Source organism: Salmo salar, chromosome ssa07 (genome assembly GCF_905237065.1).
Source record: "Salmo salar chromosome ssa07, Ssal_v3.1, whole genome shotgun sequence".
NCBI lineage: Eukaryota > Metazoa > Chordata > Actinopteri > Salmoniformes > Salmonidae > Salmo > Salmo salar.
Genome location: NC_059448.1, coordinates 10,906,879 through 10,934,751, shown reverse-complemented (window position 1 = coordinate 10,934,751; position 27,873 = coordinate 10,906,879). Strand labels below are relative to the sequence as shown.

The window sequence follows — 27,873 nt, the reverse complement described above, 5'->3', positions numbered from 1 at the left end:
TATTTTTAAAGTGTTTCAGTGCAAAAAAGGGAAAGTGTCACCTTTTTGTGCCCTCAGCAGTTTGCATCCCTGAGGACAGGGTAGAGGAGGAGAAGAGCTGCCTGGAATCCATTAACTGATGCATCACTCAGAGAGTTAACTCGCTATGTCGTTATGTACAGTGTTGTAATGACAATGGTGTTTGTTCTTCAAACACCATTGTTTGTTCTTCACCGGCTGCCCTTTTCTTGTGGTAACGGGTCACAAATGTTGCTGCTGTGATGGCACACTGTGGTATTTCACCCAGTAGATATGGAAGTTAATCAAAATTGGGTTTGTTTTCAAATTCTTTGTGGGCGTTTGTGATCTGTGGGAAATATGTGTCTCTAATATGGTCATACATTTGGCAGTAGGTTAGGAAGTGCAGCTCAGTTTCCACCTCATTTTGTGGGCAGTGTGTACATAGCCTGTCTTCTCTTGAGAGCCAGGTCTGCCTACGGTGGCCTTTCTCAATAGCAAGGCTATGCTTACTGAGTTTTCCTTAAAAACTCTCTGTTTAGGACTCGCTCTCTGTCTCTCTTTCTCTGTAGGCATCTATCTCTCTCGGCATGTAGGAGTCAGATACTGACATTGGGGCTAGAGGTCGACCGATTTATTGGAATGGCCGATAAATTAGAGCCGATTTCAAGTTTTCATAACAATCGGAAATCGGTATTTTTGGATGCCGATTTGACAGATTATTTTAAATATTTATTTAATTGTAATTTTTTTTTGTCCTTTATTTAACTAGGCAAGTCAGTTAAGAACACATTCTTATTTTCAATGACGGCCTAGGAACGGTGGGTTAACTCCCTTGTTCAGGGGCAGAACGACAGATTTTTACCTTGTCAGCTCAGGGATTCAATCTTGCAACCTTTCGGTTAACTAGTCCAACGCTCTAACCACCTGCTTTACATTGCACTCCACGAGGAGCCTGCCTGTTACGCGAATGCAGTAAGAAGCCAAGGTAAGTTGCTAGCTAGCATTAAACTTATCTTATAAAAAACAATCAATCAATCGTAATCACTAGTTAACTACACATGGTTGATGATAATACTAGTTTATCTAGCCTGTCCTGCGTTGCATATAATCGCTTAGGTACACGTTGCTCCAACCATAAACATCAATGCCTTTCTTAAAATCAATACACAAGTATATATTTTTAAACCTGCATATTTAGTTAATATTGCCTGCTAACATGAATTTCTTTTAACTAGGGAAAATGTGTCACTTCTCTTGCAAACAGAGTCAGGGTATATGCAGCAGTTTGGGCCGCCTGGCTCGTTGCGAACTAATTTGCCAGAATTTGACGTCATTATGACATAACATTGAAGGTTGTGCAAGGTAACAGGAATAACGTTTTGTTTTCGAGATGATAGTTTCCGGATTCGACCATATTAATGACCTAAGGCTCGTATTTCTGTGTGTTATTATGTTATAATTAAGTCTGATTTGATAGAGCAGTCTGACTGAGCGATGGTAGGCAGCAGCAGGCTCGTAAGCGTTCATTCAAAATAGCACTTTCGTGCATTTTGCCAGCAGCCCTTCGCAATGCATTGCGCTGTTTATGACTTCAAGCCTGTCAACTCCCAAGATTAGGCTGGTGTAACCGATGTGAAATGGCTAGCTAGTTAGCCGGGTACGCGCTAATAGCGTTTCAAACGTCTCTCGCTCTGAGACTTGGAGTAGTTGTTTCCCCTTGCTCTACATGGGTAACGCTGCTTCGAGGGTGGCTTTTGTCGATGTGTTCCTGGTTCAAGCCCAGGTAGGAGCGAGGAGAGGGACGGAAGCTATACTGTTACACTGGCAATACTGTTACACTGGCAATACTAAAGTGCCTATAAGAACATCCAATAGTCAAAGGTATATGAAATACAAATCGTATAGAGAGAAATAGTCCTATAATTCCTATAATAACTACAACCTAAAACTTCTTACCTGGGAATATTGACGACTCATGTTAAAAGGAACCACCAGCTTTCATATGTTCTCATGTTCTGAGCAAGGAACTTAAACGTTAGCTTTTTTACATGGCACAAATTGCACTTTTACTTTCTTCTCCAAACACTTTGTTTTTGCATTATTTAAACCAAATTGAACATGTTTCATTATTTATTTGAGGCTAAATTGATTTTATTGATGTAATTATATTAAGTTAAAATAAGTGTTCATTCAGTATTGTTGTAATTGTCATGATTACAAATGTTTTTTTTTAATTAAATCGGCCGATTAATCGGAGTTTTTGGCCCGCCAATAATTGGTATCGGCGTTGAAAAATCATAATCGGCCGACCTCTAATTGGGGCTAAGGTTGTATTCTGCATAACATTGTGTGTCTAAAGCATCCAGGATGCTAAGAGCAGTCCGAGAGCAGGGCCTTACAGGATGCTAAGAGCAGTCCCAGAGCAGGGCCTTACCGTATACAGAAGATACTGTAGATGGATGAAGGGGGGAGGAGTTATCCTTGGGTTCCTGGTTTAGACTGCTAACACGTCAAGTTTCCCCCTGTGATGCCCGGGGCAGTGTTGTGATTCGTTTCCCCCTGTGATGCCCGGGGCAGTGTTGTGATTCGTTTCCCCCTGTGATGCCCGGGGCAGTGTTGTGATTCGTTTCCCCCTGTGATGCCCGGGGCAGTGTTGTGATACGTTTCCCCCTGTGATGCCCGGGGCAGTGTTGTGATACGTTTCCCCCTGTGATGCCCGGGGCAGTGTTGTGATGCCCGGGGCAGTGTTGTGATGCCCGGGGCAGTGTTGTGATGCCCGGGGCAGTGTTGTGATGCCCGGGGCAGTGTTGTGATGCCCGGGGCAGTGTTGTGTTAAAAGAAATAGCTTGAGAAGAAAAAGCGGTGTTGGTAGGATAGGAATGACTGTTGTATTCCTATGATGTCATTGTTGTAAAATAAACAGGTCTCTTTTCTGGTATGACTATAGCTGTAACATCACGTGTTAAAGGTTGTTTTCACAGATCACTTATGTCAAATGTTTTGTGGCTCATGTTTCAAAGTTTAAGATGAGATCACCTGGTTTAGCCTCTCACTCACTCACTCACTCACTCACTCACTCACTCACTCACTCACTCACTCACTCACTCACTCACTCACTCACTCACTCACTCACTCACTCACTCACTCACTCACTTCAAATTCAATTCAAGGGGCTTTATTGGCATGGGAAACATATGTTAACATTGCCAAAGCAAGGGAAATGGATAATAAACAAAAGTGCAATAAAAATGAACAGTAAACATTACCCTCACAAAAGTTCCAAAATAATAAAGATATTTCAAATGTCATTATGTCTATATACAGTGTTGTAACGATGTGCAAATAGTTAGTGGTGTTTGTTCACCGGCTGCCCTTTTCTTGTGGTAACAGGTCACAAATCTTGCTGCTGTGATGGCACCTTGTGGTATTTCAACCAGTAGATATGGGAGTTTATCAAAATTGGATTTGTTTTCGAATGCTTTGGATCTGTATAATCTGAGGGAAATATGTGTCTCTAATATGGTCATACATTTGGCAGGAGGTTAGGAAGTGCAGCTCAGTTTCCACCTCATTTTGTGGGTAGTGTGCACATAGCCTGTCTGCCTACGGCGACCTTTCACTCTCTCTCGCTCTCCCCCTCTTTCTTTCTCTCTCCCTCTCTCTCTTCTCCCTCATCTCTCTCTTTCTCTGTGTTAAAGCGTCCGTCCTCGCCACCTGTCTGTGTTTGGCTACTGTGTCACATGGTCTCATGCTGCCAAGGCCACAAGGACAGCAGCTGCCTGTCTCTGTCTTTCTCTCTCTGTCTCTCTCTCTCTCTGTGTCTGTAACCAGGTGTGCTTTCTCATCTCCTACCTGGTGTGTGTGTGTGTTTAGCTGCGTACTCAAGTTTTGGTCTCTCGCTTTCTCTGCAGGAAGTTTGGGGAGCGCCCTCAACCACAGCGCCTAACAAGGTGAGTGTACACACACACACACACACACACACACACACACACACACACACACACACACACACACACATTTCAGTATGCTTGTTTTATTCACAGACAGTTCAACAGGGCTTGTTATGGTTAGGGGTGAGATGAGGCCAGGAGACTGGTCTGTTGGTCCTTTGGTCAGTCAGCCTGGAGAAAGAGAGAGGAGGATATTTCTGTGTGTGTGTGTGCCTATCAAATCAGATTTTATTGGTCACAGACACGTTAGATGTTATTGTGAGTGTAGTGAAATGCCTATGCTTGTAGATCCGACAGTGCAGCAATATCTAATAGGTAATATCTAACAATTCCACAACAAAACCTAATATCTATCTCTGTGTGTATGTACGCGTGCCACTATAAGGGGAAAATGATGGATTGAGCATTCTCTGGAACACACAAGTGTTGTTTTGGAGGGGGCCCTGGCCTCTCCGCCTTTTGATCTCTCCCCCTCTCCATTCACCAAACACTTACATTTGACATTTTAGTCATTTAGCAGATGCTCTTATCCAGAGCGACTTACGGTAGGGAATGCATACATTTCATTTCATGCATTTTAAAATTTTAAAATGTATTTTTTGTACTGGCCCCCTGTGGGAATCGAACCCACAACCCTGGCGTTGCACACACCATGGTTGCAAACACCATGCTCACCATGCTCTACCAACTGAACCACAGGGAAGACTGTTGTTACCGACGATCAGGAGAAAGACACTGTAGTTAGTTTAGAGATGTTGTCTATGAAAGGTGTGTGTGCAGCTGTGTCTGTGTTGCAGTTACCCCAGAGCGTGGCCCTGTTGATTTTAGTTTGGAAGTGACGGGGGCAGCTAAAAGTCAGGGTCCTTCAGGGCCCCACTGTCAGCCAGGCTGTTCCACTGTTCAGCTGATACAAAACACACTGTAGACTGCTTGAAATGCTGCCTGGCTGGCTTTGTTGCTTTGGAGAAGAAACCTGGTCACCAATGTTTCAGGGGAAACTTCGGAGACACTTGAGACTCATTCTGAAAATGAAAATCTATAATATATGCTGTGAGATCTGACTCAATTTTAGACTTACTTGTAGCCTATATGAATGTAGGCCTTATTTATTGTCATGTGATTTTAATGAACTAGAATGTGCCTGACGTCACAAATTAAGTTGACTGGGGGGGGGGGGGGGTTTCAGTTTCCTCTGACAGTCAATTCTCAGCCCATTATGCCTTAATGACAATGGGAGAGGGTATGCTGACTGACGTGACTGTTGATGTTTTCATTTAACCCAAGGGTCCTGTGTTGAGGACGGGTGTCATGTCCCCTTTGTGATCCAAAGGGGCGCTCACCAATAGGGCTCGAAGACTGTGTTTTTTTCCTCTGTGTGTGTGTGTGTGTGTATATATGTGTACCTTTTGACTCTGTGTGTGTGTGTGTGTGTGTGTGCCCCGCCCTGTCCTAGCCAGCTGCAGGTTTAAAAAAAAAAAAAAAAAAAAAGTGTATTTTAATTTGATTTAACCTTGATTTAACTAGGCAAGTCAGTTAAGAACAGATTTTTATTTACAATGATGGCCTACCCCGGGCAAACCCGGACGACGCTGGGGGGGGTCTGGGTGATTCCACTCTATTCTGGTGTAGCTAGACACTGTGACAGATACACTGGACAGATGCTGTCTGCTGTGCCGTATCTGTAGCCCGGCTTAACTCCACACACGCAGACACATCATTACTGACCCCCACTTTGCCCTTTGTCTCTGTCTGTCAATCTCTCTGCCAGTGGCACACAAAGCTATACCACTAGCCTGTAGCTTTCCGTTGTACACCGCTAGCCTGTAGCTTTCCGTTGTACACCGCTAGCCTGTAGCTTTCCGTTGTACACCGCTAGCCTGTAGCTTTCCGTTGTATACCGCTAGCCTGTAGCTTTCCGTTGTACACCGCTAGCCTGTAGCTTTCCGTTGTACACCGCTAGCCTGTAGCTTTCCGTTGTACACCGCTAGCCTGTAGCTTTCCGTTGTACACCGCTAGCCTGTAGCTTTCCGTTGTACACCGCTAGCCTGTAGCTTTCCGTTGTACACCGCTAGCCTGTAGCTTTCCGTTGTACACCGCTAGCCTGTAGCTTTCCGTTGTACACCGCTAGCCTGTAGCTTTCCGTTGTACACCGCTAGCCTGTAGCTTTCCGTTGTACACCGCTAGCCTGTAGCTTTCCGTTGTCATTTAACTTGTCCCCTTTGCTTGGTGTGTCCATGTGACTCTTGGCTTGTTTAAACATAATTTTACGTTTACATTTTAGTCATTTAGCAGATGCTGTTATCCAGAGCGACTAACAGTAAGTAATGTTAGTGAGTGCATACATTTTCATCTGGTCCCCCATGGGAATCGAACCGACAACCCTGGCATTGCAAGCACCATGCTCTACCAACATGTTTTCATTGCATGTTTAGTTTTTCTGTCCAGTATTGACTTGTGTAGTATAGATCTGTCCTCCATTCTCCTGTCCGGCAATCTCCTATTCAGTTTTCCTTTTGATGTGCTGTGGCATCTCTTGTGTGGTTGCGTACCTCGCGTCTCCTTGCATGTCTCTTTTGTTTGTGTGTTGTGTTCCGGTCATCTTTTGTTGTTTTGTTGTTGCATGGCTGTTGTAGTGTCGGCTGTGCGTTTGGTCTATTTCACCGGCCACATTGGTGGGTGGTCAGGGCTCCACAGTGTGAGTATTTCACTCACATTCATGAATAAAAATTGAAAAAGTACCCAATTGTCATAATTGAGTAAAAGTATAGATACCTTGATAGAAAGTTACTCAGGTAAAAGTCAAAGTGACCCAGTAAAATACTACTTGAGTAAAAGTAAAACATTTTTTGGTTCTAAATATACTTAAGTATCAAAATTAGAAGTATCAATAATTTCAAATTCCTTATATTAAGCAAAGCAGATAGCACCATTTTTCTTCTTTTGAAAATGTACGGATAGCCAGGGGCACACTCCAACACTCAGACATAATTTACAAATGAAGCATGTGTTTAGTGAGTCCGCCAGATCAGAGTCAGTAGGGATGACCACATGTTCTCTTGATAAGTGTGTGAATTGTACCTTTTTCCTGACCTGCTAAGCATTTAAAATGTAACAAGTACTTTTGGGCTTTAGGGAAAATGTATGGAGTAAAATGTAGATTACTACATTCCTAAAGAAAATAAAGTAAAAGTTACACCACTGGTCCTGCAGTAGCTGTTTTCAAAGTATTTCTGCCATTTTGTTTCATAGCTGCTAAATTAATCGCACAAAGTCAAAGAACTACAAATCCTATAGACTATCTATCCCACCTTGCATTGCAACACTGCCTGGTTGGGGGCTGTGCACATGTGAAGAGCTGAGTGAAAGATTCACTTTTAGAAGTGCTGCATACAGGCATAAAAGTTGATCTAAAGTGAGTCTGTCCTTGTGTTTCTTGGCTATTTCCATTGTTTTGTTCACAAGCTAGGTTGTTTTTCTATGTTTGAATTTCAACTGCTAGGGAAGAGATGACTAGTTGAAGCGTTGTCTATCTTACAGGTACAAACATGACTAGCCGCGTTACCACGTTACCACTTAAAGGGGCAGGTGAACATTTTTGCCTCAACTGTGATATTTTGGTTAAAAGACTCACTTCTTAATAGTAATACATTTATTGTTTTAGAAGCATTTACAAAGCATGCTCATCTGTTTTTTGTGTTTTTGTTGGTGTAAATTTAGCAAAAAATTTGGGCTGGTAAAAAATCTGAGTGGCTGGTGGCCACAGTGGCTGGTGGACCAAAAAGTTAATTTTATGCCTTGCTTGTGTCACCCCACCCCTCTTGTTCTTACTCTGTGTGTGTTTGTGAGCGCATGTTTGTCAGTGTGTCCATAACACTGTTATATAAATCATATAAAAAAATTATAGAAAGTTAGAGCGCGTCTGTCCGTGTTAGTCTGTCCGTGTTAGTCTGTCCGTGTTAGTCTGTCCGTGTTAGGGGGTGTGTGTGTGTGAATATAGGAAGTTGAGTGGGTGCTGTACCCTGGTCAATCTGACAACTCTTTATGAGCCGTTCTCACTTCTCCTTTCAACTGTTCTCATTGAAAATGGCCCACATAGACAGAGGCCGATGGGTAGTTAATAGGTTAACTACTCAACCAGTGTTCATTTCATCAAAAAATATTAGTCAAACACCTATTTTTCAAGTGTCAATTGATGAGACTATAACTCATAGCTTATCATTAAGCCCAGGGCCCTGGGTCTGAACCCCGCCCTGTGCAACTTGGTCCTGGACTTCCTGACGGGCCGCCCCCTGGTGGTGAAGGTAGGAAACAACACCTCCACTTCTCTGATCCTCAACACTGGGGCCCCACAAGGGTGTGTGCTCAGCCCCCTCCTGTACTCCCTGTATACCCATGACTGCTTGGCCACGCAGGCCTCCAACTCAATCATCAAGTTTGCAGAGGACACAACAGTAGTAGGCCTGATTTACCAATAATGACAAAACAGCCTACAGGGAGGAGGAGAGGACCCTGCCGGAGTGGTGCCAGGAAAATAACCTCTCCCTCAATGTCAACAAAACAAAGGAGCTGATTATGGATTTCAGGAAACAGCAGATTGAGCACGCCCCTATCCACATCGACAGGACCACAGTAGAGAAGGTGAAAAGCTTCAAGTTCCTCGGTATACACATCACTGACAATCTGAAATGGTCCACCCACACAGACAGTGTGGTGAAGAAGGAGCAGCAGTGCCTCTTCAACCTCAGGAGGCTGAAGAAATTTGTCTTTGCACCTTAGACCCTCACAAACTTTTACAGATGCACAATTGAGAGCATGTCACAGGAAGGCCAAAAAGATCATCAAGAACCACAACCACCGAGCCACGGTCTGTTCACCCTGCTATCATCCAGAAGGCGAGGTCAGTACAGGTGCATCAAAGCTGGGACCGAGAGACTGGAAAAACAGCTTCTTTCTCAAGGTCCTCAGACTGTTAAATAGCCATCACTAGCCGGTTACATAACCCTGCACCTTAGAGGCTGCTGCCCCATATACATAGACATAGAATCACTGGCCACTTTAATAATGGAACACTAGTCACTTTAATAATGTTTATATACTGCTTTACTCATCTCACATGTATATACTGTATTGTATTCTACTGTATTTTAGTCAATGCCACTGCGACATTGCTCGTCCTAATTCCATTATTTTACTTTTAGATGTGTGTATTGTTGTGAATTGTTAGATACTACTGCACTGTTGGAGCTAGGAACACAAGCTTTTGCTACACCCATAATAACATTTGCTAAATATGTGTATGTTAATTTGATTTGAATTGACTAAATAGACCCAGAAAAAACAGATTTTTCATTTCAGTTGACTAAATCGAGACAAGTGCAGTTCTGTTCAGCTGGTGAGCTGTGGGGGAGCAAGTGATGAGTGTGGGCAGACAGGCTCAGCTCTGCTCCGCCTCCGATTATGCATACCGTGCATTGCTTCCTCGTAGCTAACCAGTCACCACCAGCATTCTAGTTAGCTACCCTTTGCCTGGTTAGCCTAGAGTCTGATCCTGATGGGCGTTCTACTAAGCTAACATTGCTTGCATTGCTAACTAAGCTAACATTGCTTGCATTGCTAACTAAGCTAACATTGCTTGCATTGCTAACTAAGCTAACATTGCTTGCATTGCTAACTAAGCTAACATTGCTTGCATTGCTAACTAAGCTAACATTGCTTGCATTGCTAACTAAGCTAACATTGCTTGCATTGCTAACTAAGCTAACATTGCTTGCATTGCTAACTAAGCTAACATTGCTTGCATTGCTAACTAAGCTAACATTGCTTGCATTGCTAACTAAGCTAACATAGCAATGCATTGCTAACTAAGCTAACATAGCAATGCATTGCTAACTAAGCTAACATAGCAATGCATTGCTAACTAAGCTAACATAGCAATGCATTGCTAACTAAGCTAACATAGCAATGCATTGCTAACTAAGCTAACATTGCTTGCATTGCTAACTAAGCTTACATTGCTAACATTGCTAACTAAGCTTACATTGTTTTAAGATGGTCATACCAAGGGTCATTTTGTTATTTGATTTAGAATTTTAGTTAGAAATAAATGTAAAAAATGTATTTGATTAAACAATGAATTTGGCCTTACTGCGTACTAAAATGTACTTCCCTTTTTCAGGACCCTGTCTTTCAAAGATAATTTGTAAAAATTAAATTAACTTCACAGACCTTCATTGTAAAGGGTTTACACACTGTTTTCCATGCTTGTTCAATGAACCATAAACAATTAATGAACATGCACCTGTGGAACGGTCGTTAAGACACTAACAGCTTACAGACGGTAGGCAATTAAGGTCACAGCTATGAAAACTTAGGATACTAAAGAGGCCTTTCTACTGACTCTGGAAAAACACTAAAAGAAAGATGCCCAGGGTCCCTGCTCATCTGTGTGAACGTGCCTTAGGCAGCAAGGAGGCATGAGGACTACAGATCTGGCCAGGGCAATAAATTGCAATGTCCGTACTGTGAGACGCGTAAGACAGCGCTACAGGGAGACAGGACGGACAGCTGATAATCCTCGCAGTGGCAGACCACGTGTAACAACACCTGCACAGGATCGGTACACGCGAACATCACACCTGCGGGACAGGTACAGGATGACAACAACAACTGCCCGAGTTACACCAGGAACGCACAATCCCTCCAGCAGTGCTCAGACTGTCCGCAATAGGCTAAGAGAGGCTGGACTGAGGGCTTGTAAGCCTGTTGTAAGGCAGGTCCTCACCAGACAGGACTGGCAAAAAGTGCTCTTCACTGACGAGTCGCGGTTTTGTCTCACCAGTGGTGATGGTCGGATTTCCGTTTATCGTCGAAGGAATGAGCGTTACACTGAGGCCTGTACTCTGGAGCGGGATCGATTTTGGAGGTGGAGGGTCCGTCATGGTCTGGGGCGGTGTGTCACAGCATCATCGGACTGAGCTTGTTGTCATTGCAGGCAATCTCAACGCTGTGCGTTACAGGGAAGACATCCTCCTCCCTCATGTGGTACCCTTCCTGCAGGCTCATCCTGACATGACCCTCCAGCATGACAATGCCACCAGCCATACTGCTCGTTCTGTGTGTGATTTCCTGCAAGACAGGAATGTCAGTGTTCTGCCATGGCCAGCAAAGAGCCCATTGAGCATGTCTGGGACCTGTTGGATCGGAGGGTGAGGGCTGCCCCCCCCCTTTGTCCAGGGACACATTGTTCAATTTCGGTTAGTCATATGTCTGTGGAACTTGTTCAGTTTATGTCTCAGTTGTTGAATCTTATGTTCATAGAAATATTTACACGTGTTAAGTTTGCTGAAAATAAACACAGTTGACAGTGAGAGGATGTTTCTTAGCCCATAGAAAGGCATTGAATAACAGATTCATACATGGAAAAACAGATAGTAAACAAAAAAGTGTCTGTCCTATATCTGAGATCATGGAATTATATTTTTTAAAACATATTTAACCCCTTTTTTTAGGCACAAACTACTTCCATGTATACATTACTTCTATTCATTCTTTTTTTAAACTGGTACCTGGCTACTTTCAGACAAGTCTTTTGGCGTTTTAGAGCAAAACAACCGACAGGTGTATTCGGAAAGTATTCAGACCCATTCCCCTTTTCCACGTCACAGCCTTCTTCTAAAATGGATTAAATGTATATAGTATTTATTTTTATTTTTTTACGTTTTAGTCATTTAGCAGACGCTCTTATCCAGAGCGACTTACAGTAGTGAATGCATACATTTCATACATTTTTTTTTTTCTTCTACGTACTGGTCCCCCGTGGGAATCGAACCCACAACCCTGGCGTTGCAAACACCATGCTCTACCAACTGAGCCACACGGGACACGGGATCTACACACAATAATGACAAACCGAAAACAAGTTTTTAATTTACATAAGTATTCAGAACCTTTGTTATGAGACTCAAAATTGAGCTCAGGTGCATCCTGTTTCCATTGATCATCCTTGAGATGTTTCTACAACTTGATTAGAGTCCACCTGTGGTAAATTCAATTGATTGGACATGATTTGGAAAGGCACACACCTGCCTATGTAAGGTCCCACAGTTTACATTGCATGTCAGAGGAAAAACCAAGCCATGCAGGCCTTTATGTTGGAGTGGTCAGACGGAAGCCACATGACAGCCCACTTGGAGTTTGCCAAAAGTCACCTAAAGAACCCTAAAACCATGAGAAACAAGAATCTCTGGTCTGATGAAACCAAGATTGAGCTCTTTGGCCTGAATGCCAAGCGTAACATCTGGAGGAAGCCTGGCACCATACCTACGGTGAAGCATGGTGGTGGCAGCATCATGCTGTGTGGATGTTTTTCAGCGGCAGGGACTGGGAGACTAGTCAGGATCGAGGGAAAGATGAACAGAGCAAAGTACAGAGAGATCCTTGATTAAAACCTGCTCCAGAGCCCTCAGGACCTCAGACTGGGGCGAAGGTTCACCTTCTAACAGGACAACGACCCTAAGCACACAGCCAAGACAACGCAGGAGTGGCTTCAGGACGAGTCTCTGAATATCCTTGAGTGGCCCAGCCAGAGCCCGGAGAGACCTGAAAACAGCTATGCAGCGACGCTCCCCATCCAACCTGACAGAGCCTGAGAGGATCTGCAGAGAAAAATGGGAGAAACTCCCCAAATACAGGTGTGCTGAGCTTGTAGCGTCATACGCAGGAAGACTCACTGCCAAGGGTGAGTAAAGGCTCTGAATACTTATGTAAATTAGATTTTTCCGTTTTTTTTATTTTTTACAAAATGTGCTAAAATTATCTGTGTAGATTGATTTAATTTTAGATTTTTATTTATTTAAGTGAAAGTTGATCCATTTAGGCCATTCATATGAAATATTGTATTCTTTTTTTAACTTGGCGAGTCAGTTAAGAACAAATTCTTATTTTCAATGACGGCCTAGGAACGGTGGGTTAACTGCCTTGTTCAGGGGCAGAACGACAGATTTGTACCTTGTCAGCTGGGGGATTCGATCTTGCAACCTTTTAGTTACTAGTCCAATGCTCTAACCACTAGGCTACCTGTCGGCTGCAACGTAACAAAATGTGGAAAAAGTCAATGGGTCTGAATACTTTCCGACTGCACTGTACGTTTGACTGGTCATGCTGTTGGTCTATAGATTTAATTAGAATAATTTAGTGGATTTAAATTGGTACATGTGTACAGTATATTTGTTATTTATCACACACTTACAGCATCCAGATACAGAGCCTTTGAGATAAAATCTGTCAGACAGCACGAGCGCATTTTAAAACATATACTTAATTGTTTGAAACCTGAACGTTTTAATACATATTATGAATACCTTGCTTCAAAGTAGCCTATTAGATGATCAAAATGTCTAAATTACATCTGTCCCATGAAACCGTTTTCATGTGCACTACCCTTTTTGGACAACGCTGTTTTCCCGCCAATTGCATTATGGAACGAACATTTGAATGTAGCCTACTGCCTTGTGTGCATTGCTGCGCTTATAATGTGAAGAAATGAATTGTTTTTATCAGCATTAAAATTGTATGAATTTGGAATCTATTGTCCCACACCTGTCCAAGAGTCTGTTTGGAATAGGCTATTTCTTTCTCGACAAGCTGACTAATAGAATAGGTCAAATCGTCTACTATGGAGGATAGTGGATTGATATAGGCTGGTGATGTTGATGTTCGGTACTCGTCTTGTTGGCTGAGGGAAAGTTAATGTGGACAGTTATTCTAACCTCTTCAAAATGCAGGTCAGATTTCAGTCAGAAGGACCGCACATTGTTGCATCCTCCATTTGCATGTTCCGTTATAATTAATTACCATAATCTAAATGTGACTTATGTCATTCTGATCACAGTGGGTAATTAAAAAATGTTGCCGGTCAAATGTCCAGCACCACATATTTTCTTAACAGAAACCCGTGTGTGTGTGAGAGAGAATGAGAACATGATGTGTGAATGCTGGTTGAACTTGGCCTTGTGCCATCTGGCCACTCCAGGGGTGTAAGAGATTTAATGGTGCTCCCTTCACTGCCTTCACACACAAATGCTCTACGACAACAACCACATCTTAACCAACAGTCGTCCCCCAGGACTGTTAGTATGAACTTCTGAACCAACATGGGACAACAGTCTTACTATAGGACCAACCATTTGTAACCAGGATTGAAATGCATTCATTGGTTTTTGACCAAGATCTGCTTTTGGAATATCCCATCGTTTTTGTGGAGAACAGTCCTGTTACACTCTAATCCTACTTTAACTATCAACTAGTGATGGGGGGAAAAAATTGATAGTTACATATTGTGATGTTATTTTTGACAATATATTGCAATATTATTTTTGCGCCTGTTTGCTGAACCTCCACCGAAACCTGTATTTTTTTCTTAATAGCTTGTTCTCCATCTTTTAAATTATTTCCATGATCAAAACTGGTTTTCTCATGGCTCTCTCTCGTTCTTGTGCAGCAGACATACGGTGAGCAATATGTTTGGAACATCGAATTGTAATAAAATCACAGTATCGAATCTCAATTCATGAGAATCTCAATACATATCGTATCTGCAACTCAGTTTTGTGATAATATCGTATCATAAGGTCCCTGGCAATTCCCAGCTCTACAATCAACCAGTGCTTGTGAGGTAAAAAAACTAAACAAAAACGGGCTATTTTCTACTCTAGATGCTGCAGCAATCTCACTCTTTTCTCTCTTTCTTTCATTTTTTTCTTGGTTAGCTTTGAGGCCATCTCTGCCAGTCAGCTCTGATCCAACAACAAATCGTGTAGTGTACCTCCAGTCATCCACAGGGCAGCAGCCATATTTGTGAGGTGGCAACAACACACTGGGGTGAATCTTAACCCACACACTTCCTCAAAAGTCTCATCTTTAGGGTGAAATCTGGAACTTTCATTTCCCCTGCTCTGGCAACTCGAGGTACTAGCTACAAACACAACTGACCAACGAGAAAAACAAACTACAAAATAGCTTCGCCAATATGACAGCTGTTCCCCCCCCCCCTAGAAGTTGTCACTTAGGCACGGATCCAGGATCAGCCTACCCACCACATATCCAAATAGTGACCATTAGGCAGGGAAGTGCAAAACTGTCCTCAGACCAGTGTCTAGGGGTCACGTTAATTCCACATCTCTTTTCCACCTTAGTCTTATATCTGATGTCACCCTCTAGGCAGGAAGGTCACAATCAGTATCAGTGGTGTCCAATGACACCCTGTGAGCATGACATGACCGTGTTCTGAGCTGAGCGAGTGTGTTCCCCTGTAATCACTCAGGGCTGTGGGTTCCTGTGTGTGTGCACGCCCAGTGCCATGCCAAAGCAACATGTAGAAATATCAGTGGAGGAGATCACTGTAGCATCAGATGATTATAGGCACCGCAGAGTGGTGTCCGTCAGATGATTATAGGCACCGCAGAGTGGTGTCGATTTTGAACTCATTAAAAGAAAGAAATCATTAGACGTGGCTTAGGTTTAGAATCTGTTCTCTCTCTGTTCTGTTCTCTCAGATGATTATAGGCACCGCAGAGTGGTCTGTTTTCTTTCCATCCATCTCTCTCTGGCCTTGGTCTTTCCATTAAGGGTTAGTGAAGTGTAGTAATCCGTGGTTCCCTGCCTCCCTCTTTCTATCCCTCCCTCTCGTGGTTCAGGGGGCTCTTTGCTTTCCATAAAATAGGCCTGTCTATTGTGTGGACTGGGTGGTATACTGCATTTTACTCGACACCACTATTGATGCACGGACCAGTTTTGGTTTTTACTTGCCCTTCTATAACCAATGTATGGTTTGTTAAATGTGATGCGCCACCCGCCCCTGCTCGCTCATGGAGTGCAGTTGATGTTTTTCGACCACAAGATAATTTGTCAACCATTCTCTTCAGTCTGTGCAGCAGATGCAACAATATGTTGATGACAATGATGCTGTTTCCGCTTCTTAATTTAAATCCACAAGCGTTCTATAATTACACTATTAGTTTGTGTGTCTTACTGTCTGCAAACGGCAAGTATGTTTATTTTTTTTTATCAAGTTGTGGATAAAATAGTGTTAGCTGCTAATCTCTAGCTAGCTGCGTTAGTTGGCTAGCTATCTAGCTAATACAGCCTGATAGCAGTGCTGGTGGAGGCCTAAATCAGCACGTTTGTGCAACCGTATCTTCTAAATCCGAGAGAAATAGGGGACGCATGAAATATGTTAACTACATGAAGTAAGAGAACATTTAATGTAGTCAAAGTTTATAGGGTCCCACTCCCCTGGGAAACACTAACCAACACTTTGGTTCCTACCCCTGTCACAATAATGCCTCCATGGCTTTTTCATTCATTGTCATGTCAAACAACACTGTGTTCAAAGTGCCCAGTATTACATTCTAACTATAGAATTAGAATAATCATTCCCACAATTACCCCTAGTAATTTCCATGATTCCAACAGTTCACACAAGTCCAATCGCAATTGGGGCGGCAGGAAGCCTAGTAGTTAGAGCGTTGGACTTGTAACTGAAAGGTTGCAAGATCGAATCCCTGAGCTGACGAGGTAAAAATCTCATTGAAAATAAGAATTTGTTCTTAAATGCCTAGTTAAATAAAGGTAAAAAACAAAAATGTAAAATTGCAATATCACCTTTTGGTTGAAGTTTGATTGAACAGTATAAAACAATCAGAATGCAGAAAGCCCCATTTGAAAACACTTAAAATGTATGTGTTGCCACCCTAAGGTCAAGCACTACTCATAGAACTTGTATTATTCAGAAACCTCAAATACCGCCAAATAGCATCATCCCGCCAAATAGCATCATCCCGCCAAATGGCATCATCCCGCCAAATGGCATCATCCCGCCAAATGGCATCGTCCCGTCCCGCCAAATGGCATCGTCCCGTCCCGCCAAATGGCATCGTCCCGTCCCGCCAAATGGCATCGTCCCGTCCCGCCAAATGGCATCGTCCCGTCCCGCCAAATGGCATCATTAGCATCATCCCGCCAAATAGCATGATACCGCCAAATTGCATCATCCTGTCAAAAACAAATCTAGTGATATATATTTTGGCCATATCGCCCAGCCCTAATGTGTGTATGTGTATGACTCCCTTTCTGTGTCACTGGACATGTCAGGTGACACTGACATCTGTGCAAATGGGCCATTGTGTCTGCTCAGGGTCACCCTTGACCCCTGCTAGTCTGAAAATCTTTAGCTGTGTGCTTTTCAACGAGTACACACACAGTAACCAGGTGTCTATCCAACCTTTTTTATGCCAGTAAAGTACGTCGGATACATTTTTTTTTGTGACAGGCCTGATGGAAACAGCACATTTGTCGGTCAAATTTCCAAATGTTGACCAAACAAAATACGCTAGACAAGGTTGGATCTTTTTGTGCCGGTAAAATGAATTATGCGAGAAATGGCGGTGGAAATGCTTTTATGCGCAGACATTGATATAATAACCATCATATCAAAGTAAACTGAGCCACACGATGTCATGGTGTTCGGTTCTCCCGCTACGACTCGGGACAGTTTATTATCTTGACTTCCGTTTGACCATAGAAATCTTGCTCTTTTGTCCATAATCTCATTATGTAGGCTATACCCGCAATGTAGCTGGTAGCTGTTGGCTAGAGCACTGTTGCTAAGAGCAGAGTGGGCACATTCGCTAATATAACGCAACATTTGTTGTGCCAAAACCATCAGTAGAGTTGAAAATGCGATGGAAACCCATTTATGTTTTTGCTTAGGTGACAGAAGTAATTGGAGCACGGGCCTTGCAACATTTTGACACGAGATGTGGATTCTTTGGTGGTGAGCTCAGGACTTTGGTGTTTTATTTTTCCCTCCCTCCTTTCAGTCAGCCCAGCTGGAGAGAACATAGCTTTTGGCACCGAACTGTGTGTGTCCATGTGTCTGTGTGTGAGCGGTCTGTGTGTGCAGAGTGTGTGTGTGTAAGCAACACAACCTTCAGCACACCAGAGAGTTGGCTAATCAAACTGGAACTTGTCAAAATATTCCCGTCTCTCCATGTTTAAAATGTTAGTTTTATTGACCCGGAGTTTTCATGTTCCTGTTTTTTGGTTTTATCTACACTGAACAAAATATAAATGCAACATGTAAAGTGTTGGTCCCATGTTTCATGAGCTGTAATAAAAGATCCCAGACATTTTCCATACACACAAAAAGCTTATTTCTCTCAAATTTTGAGTGAATTTTTTTACATCCCTGATAGTGAGCATTTCTCCTTTGCAAAGATAATTCATCCACCTGACAGGTGTGGCATATCAAGAAGCTGATTTAAACGGTATGATCATTACACAGCTGCACCTTGTGCTAGGGCCAATAAAAGGCCACTATAAAATGTGCAGTTTTGTCACACAACGCATTGCTACAGATGTCTCAAGCGTGCAATTGGCCGGATGATTGCAGGAATGTTCGCCAGAGCTGTTGCCAGAGAATTTAATGTTAATTTCTCTACCATAAGCCTCCAACATTGTTTTAAAGAATTTGGTAGTACGTCCAACCGGCCTCACGACTGCAGTGTAACCACGCCAGCCCAGGACCTCCACATCCGGCTTATTTACCTGCGGGATCGTCTGAGACCAGCCACCTGGACAGCTGATGAAACTGAGGAGTATTTCTGTCAGTAATAAAGCCCTTTTGTGGGGAAAACGCATTCTGATTGGCTGGGCCTGGCTCCCAGTGGGTGGGCCTATGCCCTCCCAAGCTCACCCATGGCTGTGCCCCTGCCCAATCGTGAAATCCATAGATTAGGGCGTAAATCATTTATTCCAATTGACCGATTTTTTATATAAATAACTCAGTAAAATCGTTGAAATTGTTGCATGTTGCTTCTATATTTTTGTTCAGTTTACTTTATCTCTGTCGCTTCTGTCATCTATAACTTGTTTATATAAATGGATGAATAACAAACCTCTCTCTCATGTCTCCCTCTTTCCATCCCTCTGTTTCTAACTTCTTCCCTTCTTCACAGAGAAGCGATGAGGAATTACCTGAAGGAGCGAGGAGACCAAACTGTCCTGATCCTGCATGCAAAAGTTGCCCAGAAATCTTATGGCAATGAAAAAAGGTAATCAACCATCACTTACCCTACACACAACTTTCCACACACTTCCATACTTCCCACATTCCTCGCATAGCCCCTACCTGGTGTAGTACCTCGCACAGACCCTGCCTGGTGTAGTACCTCGCACAGACCCTGCCTGGTGTGGTACCTCGCACAGACCCTGCCTGGTGTGGTACCTCGCACAGACCCTGCCTGGTGTGGTACCTCGCACAGACCCTGCCTGGTGTGGTACCTCGCACAGACCCTGCCTGGTGTGGTACCTCGCACAGACCCTGCCTGGTGTGGTACCTCGCACAGACCCTGCCTGGTGTGGTACCTCGCACAGACCCTGCCTGGTGTGGTACCTCGCACAGACCCTGCCTGGTGTGGTACCTCGCACAGACCCTGCCTGGTGTGGTACCTCGCACAGACCCTGCCTGGGGTGGTACCTCGCACAGACCCTGCCTGGTGTGAGGTCTTGAGAGCTCTGGAGCAGGATTTCATCAAGGATCTCTCTGTACTTTGCTCCGTTCATCTTTCCCTCGATCCTGACTAGTCTCCCAGTCCCTGCCACTGAAATACATCCCCACAGCATGGTACTGCTACCACCATACCTGGTATAGTAACTAACACAGTCCCTACCCAAAAAGGCACGTTGAAGAGTTCCCTGTTTCATTATAAGTCAATAGGTCAAGGGATAATAGTATGGACTAAAAGGAGGTAGAAAAAAAGCTAGGTCACATTCCGTTGTGTCTGTGTGTGATGTAGGTGTTTTGGCCCCTCCGGCTTTCCATTTCCTACTGCGTCCAGACAGGGTTAAGCGGTTAAGTTTTCTGCAGGGCACATCCAGGAGGTTAAAGGGTAGATGGCAGGGGAATGGTAGGGCTACAGGGTTGGGGAGCACACTGTGGTAGGTAGGGGGTTATGACTGGGTAGAAGTGGGTAGACTGTTTCCTAGTTGCTGTACTAATGTTAGGTTAGAATGGTGGATGGGGTGTGTGTAGGGAGTAAATGAGCTGTTCTGAATATGGTCATCCAGTTGTAGGGGATTAGACAGAATAATGCCTTGGAGGGGACCTTGCATATCTCTCTCGCTCTCTCGTTCTCCTCTCTCTGTCTCTCTCTGTATCTATGTATACAGTGCCTTAGGAAAGTGTTCAGACCCCTGGACTTTTTCCACATGTTGTTAGGTTACAGCCTTATTCTAAAATGGATTAAATTGTTTTTTTCCCCGTCATCAATCTACACACAATATCCCATAATGACAAAGCCAAAACAGGTTTTTAGAAATGTTTGCTAATTTATAGAAACGTTAAATATTATATTTATGTAAGTATTCAGACACTTGACTCAGTACTTTGTTGAAGCACCTTTGGCGGCGATTACAGACTCGAGTCTTCTTGGGCATGATGCTACAAGCTTGCCACACCTGTATTTGGCGAGTTTCTCCCATTTTTCTCTGCAGATCCTCTCAAACTCTGTCAGGTTGGATGGGGAGCATCGCTGCACAGCTATTTTCAGGTCTTTTCAGAGATGTTTGATTGGGTTCAAGTCCGGTCTCTGGCTGGGCCACTCAAGGACATTCAGAAACTTGTCCCGAAGCCGCTCCTGCATTGTCTTGGCTGTGTGCTTAGGGTCGTTGTCCTGTTGGAAGGTGAACTTTCACCACAGTCTGAGGTCTTGAGAGCTCTGGAGCAGGTTTCCATGAAGGATCTCTCTGTACTTTTCTCCGTTCATCTTTCCCTCGATCCTGACTAGTCTCCCAGTCCCTGCCGCTGAAAAACAGCTCCACAGCATGATGCTGCCACCATCATGCTTCACCGTAGGGATGGTGCCAGGTTTCCTCCAGATGTGACGCTTGGCATTCAGGCCAAAGAGTTCAATCTTGGTTTCATCAGACCAGAGAATCTTGTTTCTCACGGTCTGAGAGTCTTTAGGCGCCTTTTGGCAAACTCCAAGATGGCTGTCATGTGCCTTTTACTGAGGAGTGGCTTCCATCTGGCTACTCTACCGTAAAGGCCTGATTGGTGGAGTGCTGCAGAGATGGTTGTCCTTCTGGAAGGTTCTCCCATCGCCACAGAGGAACTCTAGAGCTCTGTCAGAGTGACCATCGGGTTCTTGGTCACCTCCCTGACCAAGGCCCGTCTCCCCCGAATGCTCATTTTGGCTGGGCGTCTAGTTCTAGGAAGAGTCTTGGTGGTTCCAAAGTTCTTCCGTATAAGAATGATGGAGGCCACTGTGTTCTTGGGGACCTTCAATGCTGCAGAAATGTTTTGGTACCCTTCCCCAGATCTGTGCCTCGACACAATCCTGTCTCTGAGCTTTACATACAATTCCTTCGACCTCATGGCTTGGTTGTTGCTCTGACATGCACTGTCAACTGTGGGACCTTATATAGACTTGTGTGTGTGCCTTTCCAAATCATGTCCAATCAATTGAATTTACCGCAGGTGGACTCCAATCAAGTTGTAGAAACATCTCAAGGATGATCAATGGAAACAGGATGCACATGAGCTCAATTTAGAGTCTCATAACAAAGGTTCTGAATACTTATGTAAATAAGGTATCTGTTTTTTGTTTTTAATTCATTTGCAAACATCTCTAAAAAACTGTTTCGCTTTGTCTTAATGGGGTATTGTGTGTAGATTGCTAAGGATTTAAAAAAACTATTTTAGAATAGGGCTGTAATGTAACAAAATGTGGAAAAAGTCAGGGTTCTGAATAACTTCTGAAAGCCCTCTCTTTCTCCCTCTTTCTCCCTCCCCCTTCCTCTTGGCTGGGTCTGATCATTGAAGCCCTGCCTGCCATCACACCAGAACTATGTCTTAGTAAATCAGCAGCCCTCAGCCAACACTGTGACACCTCTGAGTTTTGGAGCACGAGAGAGGAGGAGCAGCGTTGTGTGTGTGACTGCGTGTGTGACTGCGTGTGTGACTGCGTGCGTGTGTGTGACTTCGTGTGTCAGTATGTGTTTGTTAAATAGCTGAAGTCCTCTACTCTCCTCTGTCCTCTGGTTAAAGTCACACTGACCAGGACAGAAGATGTGAGCGGGGCCTGTTTTTGGGGGGTAATGGTGAGGGGGGCCTGTTTGGGGGGTAATGGTGAGGGGGGCCTGTTTTGGGGGTAATGGTGAGGGGGGGCCTGTTTTGGGGGTAATGGTGAGGGGGGCCTGTTTTGGGGGTAATGGTGAGGGGGGCCTGTTTTGGGGTAATGGTGAGGGGGGCCTGTTTTGGGGGTAATGGTGAGGGGGGGCCTGTTTTGGGGTAATGGTGAGGGGGGGCTGTTTTGGGGGTAATGGTGAGGGGGGCCTGTTTTGGGGGTAATGGTGAGGGGGGCCTGTTTTGGGGGTAATGGTGAGGGGGGCCTGTTTTGGGGGTAATGGTGAGGGGGGCCTGTTTTGGGGGTAATGGTGAGGGGGGCGTTTTGGGGGTAATGGTGAGGGGGGCCTGTTTTGGGGGCCGACCCTTTTGTAGCAATGCACCCTGGGACACATCAGACTTCAAGTCATTCGAGTTTTCATAGTTGGTCATAAAGCCTCCAAAAACAGAACATTTTATATATGTCCCATTTCTCTTATCTGACACTTATTCACTCACGATTGAGTCATTCACTATTGGACCGGGATTAGTTTTACTAGGGGAGGTTGGGTAATGTCATTATGTGCACGAACACAAAACACCACATAAGTATATATGTTTTGTCCCGTCTGCCATGGTGGTCATTTTCACATGGCAGAGGAGTTCCGGACAGAATAACTGTTTTTTGACTAACTCCAAGTTCCTCTGACAAAGCTTTCGTGCGTAACGAAATCCCCTGTGTTATTCTGAGAGTTGCGTAGTTTGACAGGTGCTTTGCGCAGTTTGAGAAAGAAAAGAAGCAGCACTACGCATATATTAAGGCCCCCAAGTGGCACTGCATCTCAGTGTTAGAGGCGTCACTACAGACCCGGGATCGAGTCCCATTGGGCGGCGCACAATTGGCTGGGTTAGGGTTTGGCCGGGGTAGTCCGTCATTGTAAAATAAGAATTTGTTCTCAACTGACTTGCCTAGTTAAATAAAGGTTAAATAAAAAATGAATACAATATTTCATATGCATGGCCTAAATGGAGAAACTCTCACAATGAATCCTTTTGTTTATAGGCTTCGTCTTGTGCCAATGAATAGAAATTGAACATGGCCAAATGCATCAGTTTGATGAAATGTTGTATAGAAACGTATTGCTCCTAGGCCTGTTTAATGAAACTCAGACTGTGAATACAGGTAGTAGATGGCACATCAGGGCATCTCCGGTTCCCCACTGAGCTAATCTTAGTAGAAATGGCAAGTTCACTTTCTCATAACTCATCTCAGGTGCGTTGTTCAGCAGCTCTCATCAGCAGGATGGAGTGACGTCAACCCTGGATCGCTAAAATATCCATTATGATCATACTTCCTCAATGTAAATCGTACGGAGACACCAACACATTCAGCAGCCAAGCGCGAGTATTCAGTGCTTGGCATGATGTTGAATATCTTCACGCTTAGAATAAAACCCCCCCCTAAGGTTTCCGTCATACGAGTCAATTGAATGGAAAAAAACCCCAGAATAATTACCGGGGGCAGTTTGGAAGAACTATTCCAGTGTTCTCTGGAATAAGGCACATGATGGGCTAAAAATTACACAACCAACATTTTAGTCTGTCTGCAGAATAACTGGAGTTAGTGTAACTGTAGTCTCTCTGCAGTATAATTGGAGTTAGTGTAACTGTAGTCTCTCTGCAGTATAACTGGAGTTAGTGTAACTGTAGTCTCTCTGCAGTATAACTGGAGTTGGTGTAACTGTAGTCTCTCTGTAGTATAACTGGAGTTAGTGTAACTGTAGTCTCTCTGCAGTATAACTGGAGTTAGTGTAACTGTAGTCTCTCTGCAGTATAACTGGAGTTGGTGTAACTGTAGTCTCTCTGCAGAATAACTGTAGTTAGTGTAACTGTAGTCTCTCTGCAGAATAACTGGAGTTAGTGTAACTGTAGTCTCTCTGCAGTAGAACTGGAGTTAGTGTAACTGTAGTCTCTCTGCAGTATAACTGGAGTTAGTGTAACTGTAGTCTCTCTGCAGTATTACTGGAGTTAGTGTAACTGTAGTCTCTGCAGTATAACTGGAGCTAGTGTAACTGTAGTCTCTCTGCAGTATAACTGGAGCTAGTGTAACTGTAGTCTCTCTGCAGTAGAACTGGAGCTAGTGTAACTGTAGTCTCTCTGCAGTAGAACTGGAGCTAGTGTAACTGTAGTCTCTCTGCAGTAGAACTGGAGTTAGTGTAACTGTAGTCTCTCTGCAGTAGAACTGGAGTTAGTGTAACTGTAGTCTCTCTGCAGTAGAACTGGAGTTGGTGTAACTGTAGTCTCTCTGTAGTAGAACTGTAGTTACTGTAACTGTAGTCTCTCTGCAGTGTATCTGCAGTCTCTCTGCAGTGTAACTGTAATCTGTAGTTTAACTGTAGTCTCTCTGTAGTCTCTCTGTAGTGTAACTGTAATCTGTAGTTTAACTGTAGTCTCTCTGTAGTCTCTCTGCAGTGTAACTGTAATCTGTAGTTTAACTGTAGTCTCTCTGTAGTCTCTCTGCAGTGTAAATGTAATCTGTAGTGTAATTGTAATCTGTAGTCTCTCTGTAGTGTAATTGTCGTGTAACTGTAGTCTCTGTAGTTTAATTTTAATCTCCAACAACACTGAGGTTGTTCCTAATGTTTTGTACACTGAGCATAGTCTCACACTCACATGTTAGTTCGGGTTTCATTCTGAACCAACCGACGGTGGTTTGGGGCAGCTCTCTGGGAGTGTGTCCCTCTCTGAGGAAGAGCGTAGTGGTCGTGGCATCGCTGTCGGTGTGTGTGTGTTTACAATATGAAAGCTTGTCTGTGTTTTGATACACAACAGGAGCTCTGAGCATGAATGATTTGCGTGTGTGTGTATAGATGAGTTTTCCTCAGAAATCTCCCTCTTTCTCTCTCTCTTTTAGGAGGTGAAAGCAGACTGGTGTTATGTGTCACTCTCCTTCTCCTCAGACTAGACTGTCTCATGACAAGTGTCTCCTTATTGACCTACTTTCCTTCTTTCCCTGCACATGCTCATAAAAACAAACCGCTTTAGTTCTTTTGAAGAGCAAAATGGGTGAAAACATTTGATATTTCTCCCTAAAGAGGGGACATGACTGAGACTAGTAAAAGTGTTGTTTTAAGCAATCTATGCGTTTTTTCTCCCGACATGTCTGGCTTGCTGAGGTACTGGCTAAAATTCTAGTTCTTGTCAGATTAGACTCGAGGAAGCCCAATCAGTTATTGTATTAACATTTCACCTTCTCCTTTGAAATTAAACAAGGTTTTACAGGATTTTAGTAGCTGTTTTGCCAAGTTGTTTGTCACTCAAAGAAATGCACTGACAACTTGGCTGAAACATCATTCCCAAGTACTGCTCTTCTTCTTTTGTTTATGTCACACTGCCATCTAGTGGCAGAAAGTCTAACATGCAGTATGTCACACTGCCATCTAGTGGCAGAAAGTCTAACATGCAGTATGTCACACTGCCATCTAGTGGCAGAAAGTCTAACATGCAGTATGTCACACTGCCATCTAGTGGCAGAAAGTCTAACATGCAGTATGACATGTTTTTGATAATTCTGGACCGAGCAGAGTAGATTCCAGACTGTTCTATCGTTAGTGTGTGTCTGGTATGTGTGTGTGTGTACAGTATTATAGCTACTAATCATTTGATGTGTGTGTAGGCTGGGCAGTGGTGTGTACACTGAGGATACAAAACATTAGGAACACCTGCTCTTTACATGACAGACTGATCAGGTGATGATCCCTTATTGTTTCCTTTATTGATGTCACTTGTTAAATCCACTTCAATCAGTGTAGATGAAGGGGAGGAGACAGGTTGAAGGAGGATTTTTAAGCCTTGAGACATGGATTGTGTATGTGTGCCATTCAGAGGGTGAATGGGCAAGGCAAAATATTGAAGTGCCTTTGAACGGGGTATTGTAGTAGATGCCAGGTGCACCGGTTTGAGTGTGTCAAGAACTGCAGCGGTGCTGGGTTTTCACGCTCAACAGTTTCCCGTGTATTTCAAGAATGGTCCACCACCCAAAGGACATCCAGACAACTTGACACAACTGTGGGAAGCATTGGAGTCAACATGGACCAGCATCCCTGTGGAACGCTTTCGACACCTTGTAGAGTCCAATCCCAGACGCATTGAGGCTGTTCTGAGGGCTAAAGGCGGGGGTGGGGTGTCACTCAATATTAGGAAGTGGTTCCTAATGTTTGCTATACTCAGTGTATGTAAATTATACTGGTGTGTGTGTGTGTGTACAGGTTCTTCTGTCCACCCCCATGTGTCTACCTGATGGGCTCTGGCTGGAAGAAGAAGAGAGAGGAGATGGAGAGAGAGGGCTGTTCAGAACAGGAGGCTCAGCCCTGTGCCTTTATAGGGATAGGAAACAGTGACCAGGAGATGCAGCAGCTCAACATAGAGGGAAAGGTAGGGTCCTGTACACTTCTTTCTCTCGCTCTCTCATTCTCTCCCTTTCTTCCTCTCCCACTCACCTCTCTCTCTGTCTCTCTCTGTCTCTGTCTCTGTCTCTCATTCACTCTCTCACCAAAGAAATTACTAACTGGTGCCTGACTTTATTTTTTCCTCTCACTCAGAACTATTGCACAGCCAAAACCTTGTACATATCAGACTCCGACAAGAGAAAGCACTTCATGCTGTCGGTCAAGATGTTCTACGGCAACAGCGCCGACATCGGCGTCTTCCTAAGTAAGAGGATCAAAGTAATCTCCAAGCCCTCTAAGAAGAAACAGTCCCTGAAGAATGCAGACCGTGAGTCACACAAACGCCAAACACACACACACACACACACACACACACACACACACACACACACACACACACACACACACAAAATCTACATGTCGGTATCACTCATAGGGCCCAGCTCAAATGCTTTCAAAAGGCATCCTTCCTTCCTCTCCTTGAGGTAATCATTGCTCTATCACAATGTGTATTGAAACTATTCTATCGTGTTCAAACAATGCTCATATCTACCGTTCAAAATGCTTCTATTGCTCTTCAACAAAGTTTGCCGGTCTTGCAGCTAGAGGGCGCTACAGCTCTCAAACCAGATGACAACTGATGCCTGAAAATGACCCAATGTTCAATATTGTTAAGTAGCTGTAGAGGTTGTTTTGTGGCCGCTTTCTCCCCTTTTCTCACACATGTTGTTGTGGTTGTTACATGTAGTGTGGTCTCTTTATCTCTCTCTCTGTGTGTGTCTCTCCTACTGCAGTGTGTATTGCATCGGGGACCAAGGTGGCCCTGTTCAACCGGTTGCGGTCACAGACGGTCAGCACGCGCTACCTACATGTGGAGGGGGGCAACTTCCACGCCAGCTCCCAGCAATGGGGTGCCTTCTATGTTCACCTGTGTGAGTGTCGTGTACACACACACACACACACACACACGCACACACACACGCGCTTCTTCTGTAAAAATGTGTGTAAGGGCAATATGTATGTGTGTGTATATATGTGTATATGTATATATATGTATATATGTATGTATGTATGTATGTATGTATGTATGTATGTATGTATGTATGTACTGCTCAAAAAAATAAAGGGAACACTTAAACAACACAATGTAACTCCAAGTCAATCACACTTCTGTGAAATCAAACTGTCCACTTAGGAAGCAACACTGATTGACAATAAATTTCACATGCTGTTGTGCAAATGGAATAGACAACAGGTGGAAATTATAGGCAATTAGCAAGACACCCCCAATAAAGGAGTGGTTCGGCAGGTG

The 27,873-nt window shown here is 43.8% G+C and overlaps 1 protein-coding gene across 2 annotated transcripts in view; it reads left to right on the top strand.

The window, feature by feature from the left end:
* Window positions 1-27,873, top strand: part of rbpjb (recombination signal binding protein for immunoglobulin kappa J region b) — an 86,421-nt gene that overhangs the window by 43,068 nt on the left and 15,480 nt on the right. For both annotated transcript variants that reach the window (XR_006770563.1, XM_014206508.2), the window contains exons 2-6: window positions 3,912-3,950; window positions 18,965-19,060; window positions 26,382-26,547; window positions 26,715-26,889; window positions 27,356-27,493. Coding sequence is in view for 1 of the 2 variants with exons in the window: in XM_014206508.2 (XP_014061983.1) it covers window positions 3,912-3,950; window positions 18,965-19,060; window positions 26,382-26,547; window positions 26,715-26,889; window positions 27,356-27,493 (614 nt within the window). In the remaining variant the exon portion in view is untranslated. The remainder of the gene's footprint in view (window positions 1-3,911; window positions 3,951-18,964; window positions 19,061-26,381; window positions 26,548-26,714; window positions 26,890-27,355; window positions 27,494-27,873) is intronic.